At 41.2% G+C, this 10,511-nt stretch overlaps 1 protein-coding gene across 4 annotated transcripts in view; it reads left to right on the forward strand.

Moving 5' to 3' along the window:
* The window catches only part of wipf1b (WAS/WASL interacting protein family, member 1b), a 170,815-nt gene extending 161,245 nt beyond the window's left edge, over window positions 1–9,570 (forward strand). Inside the window, exons 2-10 of one of the 4 annotated variants that reach the window (XM_079560294.1) lie at window positions 2,491–2,674; window positions 6,195–6,300; window positions 6,396–6,528; window positions 6,611–6,766; window positions 6,834–7,542; window positions 7,618–7,715; window positions 7,834–8,028; window positions 8,109–8,222; window positions 8,548–9,570. In XM_079560294.1, coding sequence (XP_079416420.1) covers window positions 6,238–6,300; window positions 6,396–6,528; window positions 6,611–6,766; window positions 6,834–7,542; window positions 7,618–7,715; window positions 7,834–8,028; window positions 8,109–8,222; window positions 8,548–8,600 — 1,521 coding nt within the window. In that variant the 5' untranslated portion in view covers window positions 2,491–2,674; window positions 6,195–6,237 and the 3' untranslated portion in view covers window positions 8,601–9,570. Of the gene's footprint in view, window positions 1–2,418; window positions 2,675–6,194; window positions 6,301–6,395; window positions 6,529–6,610; window positions 6,767–6,833; window positions 7,543–7,617; window positions 7,716–7,833; window positions 8,029–8,108; window positions 8,223–8,547 lie in introns of those variants that run through there. The other 3 variants (XM_079560292.1, XM_079560293.1, XM_079560295.1) reach the window with 3 other exon arrangements.
* The last annotated feature ends 941 nt before the right edge of the window (window positions 9,571–10,511 follow it).

The following is a 10,511-nucleotide window of genomic DNA, read 5'->3' on the forward strand; positions in this document are numbered from 1 at the left end:
GCACATCTGGATACAGTAGCTGCCTGTCACAATTGCTTTTGATTGTGCAGATTCACTCATTGTTGGATTTATATCGGCAGCATTATTAATTATGGTTATGTCAGATCCTGTTTTTTTTGTCACAGAGACACTGTAGGCCGACTACAAGTGATGCCTTCAGGGGCATTCTTATAATAACAGTGCAGTGTCACTAAACTAGTTTTAGTTTAGGTTTGAGTTCTTGGAATTCCTTAAGCCTCATTGGAGCACAGTGCAACTAAACAACTTGCATTTGAAACCCTCTTTTCTGATAAAATTAGCTTTAATAGGTCGTGATGGTTCTTTTAACACATGTCTGGTGACTTCCTGCTCTGTAATGGCCTAATGGATGGTGAAAACTCACGTGACACACTGTGTGGCATAATGCTGCCATTTATGTCGCAAAATCAACATAATGTTTACATAGAGCTATCTATGTATATTTTGTGGCAGCTATTTTGTCATAGCATGCATTTCACAATTTCAGTAATGTTTATGAGTCATAAGAGCTGGTGAATTGTGATGAAAATAGCCTGACTTGCCTGAAGGCACTAATGCTCATGTGATGAAGACATAGGGTGACGACATGGTCTTTTTACAACTAGAAGCATGTGCTTCAGAAAACAAAATGGCTTTTTTATTCACTTTATTCACTCACTTCACTTTTATTCTCTTATAATTACCGTACACAATTCTAAGATAAATAGTAAATAATTTGTCTGAGGCTAATTTACAGTCTGCAGTCCCTGGCAGGGTGAAGGATGACCCATAACAAAAAACAAGGCAAAATTCATACGGCACAAGGTTGACCGCAGAAAAAACTATGTTTGTACAATATTACAAACACAGTAAAACCCCCTACTCCCTCCCATACACAAGACACAAAACTATTACCAGCAATGAGTCAGAAACATTGGAGTGTGGAACTTTTGGTTACCCAACTTGGCTCTAAGGTGGCATAATATTAATTTTGAGACAATTATAATAATTGACTCCAACACGGCATTAGCAATAGTAAGGTACAGTCCCCTGACCTGACCTGTGTATTGGAGGAGGGCCACCTGACAGAGAAAGATGTTTTTAACCCGCCCTTTTGTAATGTTTTGCTGAAAAATATGAATGTTTCTACTTCTCCTGGAAACCATAAATCTCATTACTTCAGTTGACAAACAAACCGAAGCAAAAGTGGAACATTTTCTCTCCATTTATCATGTCTAATCCTTACTCTGCATTCCGTTAAACCACAGCAGCTAACTTACCCAGTGAGAACCCTAACATTGTTAAATAGGCTAAATGCCTGTGGTGACTTTCTCAGTCAATAACAGAGTAGCCTATATTAAATCGATAAAGCGGCAAACTGTTTCTGAATGTAGTTTTCATAAAGGGAAGCAGAGACACTTGTGTTTTATTCTTAGTCATTCATTTACTGGAAACATACAGATTTACGTTAAAATACTGTGTAATAATGTGGCTAAATTTAGTAATGTGCAGTTTCCATTTGCCTCAATACGTGTGAGCATCTTTTCCTGGCTGATAGGGAACATTGTCCTATTTTCTGGATAACTGCAGAACCAGTGCAGACAAATTTTCCCCTTGGAGGAGACGGGTCAGGGTAAAGAGAAACAGCTGGAGAAGAGGAGACAGAGAGTGAGAGACTGTGGAGGAGAGGGAGGGCGAAGCGAGCGAGAACTGAGTGCTGACTGTGTTGTGAGGCAGGAAGTGTGACATGGAGAGTACAGGAAGTGGCTGCTAACGCGCAATGCTAACCCTCTGTTCTGGCAGGGGATGTGTACTACAGCAGGGGCCCGGAGACAATTCACTTTAAATTGATCACTGTATCTGCCCAGAAACTCTACACAAAAAAAGGTTGTAACTGTGTGTTGATTTTGAGAGCATACTTTAATTCCGTCTTGGTCTTTGGACAAAATTAGCATTATGTATTGTGAAAACAATTTTACTTCACACATATTCAATCATATTACACTGCTTCATGGAGCTTCTACAACATGGACAACCTTTTACCTTTTATTTAACCAGGAAAGTCCCACTGAGATCAAGAATCTCTTACAGTGGAGTCCTGGCCCAGAGGGGAACCTATTATACATATTTTAGTGGTAGGGGAATCCGGAGTACCCGGAAGAAACCTACGCAGATACGGGGAGAAAATGCAAACTCCACACAGAAAGGCCTTGTCCAGGTGGGAATCAAACTCGGGACCTTCTCGCTGTGAAGCTGCGCTACCGTGCTACCCCAAGTCCAGATGTTTTAGTTCCTTCTTTTCATTATTATTAGGTCTTTATTAGTCAACAAAAATAACTGGAGACTTAAGTCATAGCTTTGGTAATCGCAGCAGTTTGGGTGCCACAGTCCCCGCCCCCGTCAGTTGAGGAACTGAAAAAAGGAAGCGTTGTGTGCTGCATATTAAGTTTGTATGGTAGCTCAGCAGAGACTTGTATACGTGATATTCAGTAGTGGGCAGCGGAAAGAGAATAGCAGAAGTGTTTAAAGACTGAGGGTCTTCTGCTTTTTGTGTTCTCAGCTCATGTATGTGGCTGCTCTTCACCTTCTGCCTTTTTATGAGGACTGAGCTGAGGTACTTCTTCTGCTGCCTAGTCCACATCCTGCTCATCCTTCTATGGGCACAGCCACAGACTGAGTGAGTACATGCTCTTTGTCATACATCACAGTCCCCACTTTGTCGACTAAAACTGTTGACTGGTGCGTGGCTATATTATATTTGAGCTCTTTTAAAAACTGTCACTGTACAATTGGCTTAGAACCTAAACACAAGAATCTGATGATGGGTCCCGCCTGCTGTACTGTTGTTATTACGGGTCACAGTGCATTGCAAAATTGCCTTCAGGAAGTTGGTTAAAAGAGCTACAAAAAAGAAATTGACAAATTCTCTTCAGTTCATAAAGACATGGATGACCTCTTTGCATGCCGAGGTATTTAAATATTTTGTAAGCGTGAGAACACTTGCGAATGCTGAGAATTGTATACTTTTTGTGTTTGCTCAAAATGTCAGGAAATGCGGATGTGGAAATTACCTTACGCACACTTCCGTTCTACAATATTTGTCTATCATCAAGCATTTTACTGATTGTTTATTTGACGAGAGGCAAGACGGTCAAACTTACCCTGCTGAGTGAAGTCTAAAAGAACTGCAGACCACATGTGCTCTTATATAGTAGAGGTGCAGTATGAATGTGGATGGTGCAAGAAAGTGACCACAGGATGTTAGCTTAGCCACTCAGCTGCACAGTTCAGCACTACAGACAAATTTGCTGGGGCCTAACTCAATGTTTGTTATTATGGCAGTTTGTTTGTTTGAAGTTTTCAGCTGCAAGGTATGCATGATATTGGAAGAATTATTGCGATATTTTTCCAAACCATTTAAATTTCAACACTGTACATTTCATGAAATTAAAAAAAAACATATAAGCGGTGTGTCTGTAAAATTGAACTAGATTAGATATGAGGACTTTTAAAACTGTAATACCTGCTTTTACCCTCTAAAGTCATCTATGTAGTGGAGTCTTTAGTCCTCACAGACCCTCCACACATCGAATAGAATTGAGCTGTGAACAGGGTGGACCGCCAATGCTAACACCGTGCTAACTTTAGCCTCTGACTTCCTGGTTCGCGCTGGAGGAGAATGTGCTATATTTTCACACACCACAGTGCGCAAGTTATTAAGTAAATCATTTACCACAGCTTTAAGTTTCTACTCATTTTTATGTTAGGCTGTAATTTTTGCAAATGTATTGGCTTCTTCTTCAATGAAGGTGCTTGAGTCGTCTTCTGTACTCTGTAGTTGAAGTGTCGACTTCAACTACAGAGTACAGAGGACGACTCAAGAACCTTCATTGAAGACGGACAACTCCTGTACGACTGAGAGCCTACACAGACATCTTGCTCTTGTTTTTCTGATGTAAATATTGCATCACTTAATAGTAATACATTAGCGATATATTGTGCCCTACAGCAAGATAATAAGATAATACAGATGTAAAGTTTTGCCATGATCTTGACATAGGGCTGGGCGATATGGCAGAAAATTCATTTCACTATTTTCTTTGGCCTACATCACAATTTTGTTTTCATCACAATTCATATGCACTGAGTATCTGCACTACAACCATCTGCTTCTGAAAGTTCACGCTTCGCTGTGACCAATCAAACAATCATCAATGTAACCTATTTTTTGATAAAGATGTTTTGCTGTGGTTCTGGAAAAAGAAAAGGGGGAAAAAGGTCAATAAAATGAAGTAGTTGAGAGTTAAACCATCCTCAATTCCCTTATTTTTTGAGTGGCATATATTTAATATCTGTGATTAATTTTTGACATTTTATGATTTTTCATTCACAGAATTCGTTTCGCACCATTTCTTACATATTCAATAGAACTGGAATGGCCTGTAAGAATTGTGTTGTCACTGAGCTCTTCGGGGAATGTGTTGTATGAGCTGAAGTTAATGAGGTTGTGTAGCACAGAAGCTTGAGTGGAAGGATGAAAGCTTTTTTATAGGCACTTTTTAAAGTGAAACACGTGTGGAGCTATTTTGGCACATGTTGTAAAGGTCTTCTTCTGTTCCTTCAAAAGACCCGCACTCATAGATCCTGTGTGAGGTGCAGGCTGAGACAAATGAAGACAAGTGTATAATATAGTTAATAATATAGTTCAAAGTGTTGGTGGATTCATGATGCTGCATCTTCTATTTATTGATGAGACTTTATAGACATCATGCAACAAAAGACAGGACAATAAAATGGATAAACCAAGATGAACTTCAGGGACGACAGTCATGGAAGTACAACACATTTCAATGCAAATAACGAGAGTAGGGGTGGACGATATGCCACAAAAATTCATTTGACTGTACGTGGAAATTAAAAGTGTCTGTATTTGAGAACTTCATGGAAGTGGAAAACCACTGAATCAGATGTGACAATTTCCCCATCATAGTTTAGAGATCATATCACTATAGTGTTAAAACTTCAAAACTTCAATGTTGATTTTGATACAAAAGACAAAACCCTACTTTTAAAATTAACTCTAGGTAAATGTATTTATTTATTTTTTGACAGCTCGAGATCACTATTCCATTTTTATAGTCATTTTGCCCAGCACTAAATGAATTAATTATTTCCTACTCAATCGGTCATTCAAATCAATCAGTTGTTTTGTATAGCCCAATATCACAACCGGAGTTGCCTCACAGGACTGCACAAACATTAAAGCAATGAAACAAAACAATAAACAAGACAAAGTAAAGTTCAGGAAAATGAAATATTCAGGCAAACATAATGTCCAAATAAGCGTCGGCAGCAGGTGGTGACGAGCCTCATGGGGCTCCCCTGTCCTTAGACTCTTCTACACGGCAAGAAAAAACTCAAAAAACAAAGAAGATTCTATTCCCTTCCATTTCAACTTCACAAAATACTTGTGTAAATGTGCATGGTCTTTTCTAGTTCACATTTTTTCGTACAGCAGAATGAGAGGAGAGATTTGTTTTACAATGAAATATGACATATCCAATTATGAACAGAGTTTCAGTAGTCCAGGATAGTACAGCTATGAACATGGCCCAGGGCACTCTTGTCAAAGAGATCTTTGATTTCAATGAGAATTTGTTCAATTAATGAACTAGCATAGCTTGTTTTACAACCCTAATTAAATGTTTTTTGTTCTGGTAAATTCACATATAAACTGAAGGCTGCAAAGAGGAAGGAAGGTTGAAGTGTGAAAACAATAACCGCTGAGTTCAGGAAGTGATTCAAAACAAAGCGGTCGACAGTGAGAGCCCGGTGGAGTCCAATGCCGCTCACATGTAGCGGTCAATAAGACACTGAGCTCAGATGATGCAGAGGTATCATCTCACCAGCAGGATGACTGCGGCACTGGAGCTGCATGGTGACTTCCTGTTTGTCAGCTGTGCACAGGAAGTGAGAGGCCCCTCAAGGTTGCTTATGAATGTTTAGAAGAGTTACTTGATATAAAAAGGGATCTGTCTTGTTTTCTTTGTAAATGTGAAAATATCAATCTCAAAACAACACTTTGAGCTTTGACCCGACTAAGTCGTTGATATGCCCTATTCCTTTATGACATTATTACCCTCAGTGTTTGGTCTATGTAAATCCAGAATATTGACTATATACAATGTGTCCATCAGATTGCATTGGCCTGTACAAGTAGAGTGACGTGGAGAAAACAAGATGCCGGCCCCACCTCCTCCACCTCCTCCCCCCGGGCCACCTCCCCCTCCCACCTTGACTCTGGTCAGTAGATAGATACAGTATATATCTGTATATCGCATGTGATTCCAACTGCCACTATAGACATCATGTGATGTGAATATTTTCCTGCAATTTAGGCAAACACAGAGAAGCCATCTCTCAACCGTTCTGAACAACAAGGACGAAATGCTCTCTTATCAGACATTGGTAAAGGTGCCAGATTGAAGAAAACTGTCACCAATGATCGCAGCGCTCCTGTGTTCGACTCCAGTAAGTTTGGTCTTTTTGTTAGATGTAGTTTAATTGTATACAGTGTATTGTAAATAAAAACATATCTGTTATGTCCCTTTAGAACCTAAAGCTGGAGGAGGTGGAGGAGGATCAGGGGGAGGCGGTGGTGGAGGCGGTGGTGGAGGGGGATTTGGTGGCGGTTCTCCTTCTGGACTTGGTGGCCTTTTTGCAGGAGGGATGCCAAAACTGAGGTCTGCCGGAAACAGAGACACCACCGGTAAATTGAGTATTTAAGTCATTTATTGTATACTAGATAGGTAATGAATTATATTTTCTTTTGTTAGATTCTGCACCTAGTCGAGCATCCATCTTACCCCCAGGTGGACGTCCCTCCGGTCCTGTCCCTTTTGGAATGGGAGGAGGGTCCAATGGTCCACCTAAACTCACCGGAGCTTCTTCTAGTTTGAGAAATAATGCCCCTGAGCTCCCCAAAGGCCGGCCTTTCTCCAGGCATGACAGTCCTGGTGGGCCTCCTCCAGTCCCAAACACTCCAAGACCCAACCAGGGCCCTTCTTCTCGCCTGGGCCCCTCTCCGCCTTCAGTTCCTGGAGGCCCAAGACCCTCTTCCTCCTCTGGATCTACTCCTCCTGCTCCTCCTCCAGGAAGGCATGGACCTCTTCCGCCTCCTCCAATGGGATCACGCTCAGGCCTCTCAGCCCCCCCTCCTCCAGTGCCAAATGGGACCCGTCCACCATTACCCCTTGCTCCAGGCGGGAGGCCCCCTCTTCCTGATGAGAGACCCCCTCCACCACCAGCGCCTATGGGTGGAAGTCGTCCTGCTATGCCTCGTGATGTGCCCCCTCCTCCCCCCCCTTCTATCAACTCCAAACCATCTCCTATTTCCTCATCGCCATCGTCTCGGTCTCCTGCTGGAGGCGGAGCGCCACCTCTGCCTCCGGGTCGACCGGGACCCCCTCCCCTTCCACCCACCCCACCTGTGGGAGATGACCACAGCACTCCACGACTTCCCCAGCGGAACACCTCTCTCAACAAGTAAGTTCTCTCCCGAAGAATACGTAAGAGTTCTGACAACTACAGAACAATTACATATCTTTTTGTTCTCCTCAGCCACTCCACAACCCCTCCGCACAGACCAGGACACCTCCCACCACCTCCCAATGAGAGGCCACCATCACTGGGCCGGAACCAGTCTTCAGTACGAGCAGGTAACTACCACTCTCTTGGTCCAGATTTAGTTTGATGTTTGACACTGTATGTTATGGGGCAAATGCATAGTTTACTTTTAGAACAGACCGATAACAGACCGTTTTCTTTTTTTCAAAGGGCCTCTTCCACCCCCTCCTCCATCCAGCCGTAACACGGGCAGTCTAAGGTCCCCTGCAGTACGCCCAGAACCGGCACGTAGCGGCTTTGGTGGTCGACCACCTCCTCCTCCAGACAGGCCTGGGTCAGGGGCCCCTCTGCCCCCACCACCTATGGGCAATGGATTTCAAAACTCCCATCACAACCAGATACAGGGTATTTTAGTGAATAATTATTCCATCTTTCTGAATCACATTTAAATCTAACTAACACACAATGATTCAAATCTTTTTCAGATGAATGGGAGTACCGTTTTACTTTCCACCCAGTGTCAGACCTTCCTCCTCCTGAGCCTTATGTGCCCTTTCAGAAGACGTATCCTAGCAAGATTGCAAAGAGTGAAGCCAGGGGTCAGTCACATACTGTGCTTCCACGTGTCCTTTATTTTCATGCTGAAAAAATAGGAGCTTTTTAGTTATTGAATAATTGTCACTATTACTTATTCAGATTAACTATAATGACAATTCTCATGTTTATAAATAGTTCTCCTACTAAAATGGAAGTCAAATAGGTTCTTTCTTTCTTTCTTTCTTTCTTTCTTTCTTTCTTTCTTTCTTTCTTTCTTTCTTTCTTTCTTTCTTTCTTTCTTTCTTTCTTTCTTTCAGTAGAAAAACAATGGGAATACTGTTAGAAATGGGTGATGCTTATTTTTAACTACTGTCTTCTTTATTACAGGGTCTGGCAAAAAGGAGCGGGGAGCTCCTCCTCTTCCTCCGATACCAAGGTGAAAAGACAGGTGTCCTCTTCCTACCCTATTCATTTTCTTCTTGTCAAGATCTGCCTTGGAAATGATTTGATTTTTTCCTCAAGTAAGGATGAACTTTACTCAAAGTGCCTCTGCTGCAAAAAATAATAGCACATAAAACCCCACAGTCAATGTTTTCTTGGTCTTCAACCTCTAAGTGTTGAGCCTTGTACGCATTCCCAAAGGTATTTCTCAAGTCATTTTGACAAAAGCACTGCCGCTGTGTTGAAATGCTCAGTGTATTTCCTCAAAGACCTTTGTCTTGTTATTTTGCTTAATATGGATTATGCAATCCAGAAATGTCTCCTCACTTGCAATTATGCTGTATACTGAATGGAAAATACACACTCCATTCTTTGAGGGGTAAAAAAAGGAAAAGAAAGAAAAGAAAAGAAATAATACAAACTATAGCACAGGTACTTTGTTCAGAAGTACAAAGTTTTCACTTGTTTGAAGAATGTAATTTTAGACTTGATACAAGTCAAAGTGGAGTGACTATTTGTGCCTTATTTTTGTGTGTTTTCATGGCACATTAGTTCAGTTGGTGTAAAGGTGTTATGCGTAACACCAGCAGGGGACTAGCAATAAAATACATTGTACATAACAGTTTATATAAGATGAACAAAAAAGGGGGGTCTCCAAAGCCCCTTGTGCCTAAAGAGAATATCTTGTCATAAATATTATCTTTGTAACCAATGGTACTTTCTGACTTATGGTAATGAAGTTTATTGTAGCATTTGTTTACAGTTGAACAAAAGACTTATTTGTAAGCGCTGCCTTAAGTTACCATGAAGGACCTATGCTCCAATGGTCTATGAAGGACTTTTAAGTTTTACAAACATGCAGTATTATATTTTTCACAACCTGTGCAGCACTGCTTTCCATGATATTTTGTACTTGTTTTTCTCCCAAAGACAATCATGATCACAAACCAACAATAAATACATAATTTAAAAACCCATGTGTTTTTTTGTTTTGTATTTGGTTTTTACATTACTAAACGCCACACGAGAAACCGATATTGTGGTATTGAAGCTGCCACTAGAGGGCGATAAAGCCTTTCTCTTACGATGTACGCTGTCCAGAAACAATCGGTTGAAAAACAAAGTAAGTAACAAGAATACGTTAAACAGCATACTATTACAGATTATCTTTGCATATATGTGATCAATACTAAGTGTAAACATGTATATCACTTTAAGTTCAAATCATCTTTATGTTGTCATTGCTGATCATCTTGATGTCATGCCATTTTATGTGGTCGTCGATACAGCCGTCCTGCGTGTTGGCTCAGCAGCATTGTTCCTGGACGGGCAAAGTCACTTTCCGAAGACCAGCTTTTCCAAGGTGCTGAAACCACATCCATCGGCAGACTCCCTTGATGCACAAAACAGCAGCTTAACTCTGAGCTAATCCGCATTTCACTGAGCTCCCAGAATTGTTGTGAGAAGTAGCTTATTCTACAGAAAGAACCTCCTTGGCTACACATTTAAGGGCCAGAGTTAGGTCTGGGCTCATTCTACACATTGAGACATTGCTGGAACATGTAGGGGGATGAAAATACTTAGTTTTAACATTTTTAAACTCCGTATTGTCAGAGACTCCGTATAGACAGCAGAGTCACGTACACATTTTTCACTCAGGCAGAATTCTCTCATTTACATATGAGATTTGGGGTCCTAGAACTGTAAGCATGGCATCTGGCAAGCATTTTGAGCTCCTGAGAGAAAGAGACTCAATATGTAGGATCATCAGGAACTAACATTAGACAAACAGAGGCTGTGGTTGGTTTGGCGATTCAACCCACAACCTCTTATCTGAAAGACTAGACTCTACAGGGAAGCTGTAGAGCAGCCCAATGTGTAGTGGCTGGCCTAGTTTAATAAAGAAATAA

Source organism: Gobius niger, assembly GCF_951799975.1.
Source record: "Gobius niger genome assembly, chromosome: 7".
NCBI classification, from domain to species: Eukaryota; Metazoa; Chordata; class Actinopteri; order Gobiiformes; family Gobiidae; genus Gobius; species Gobius niger.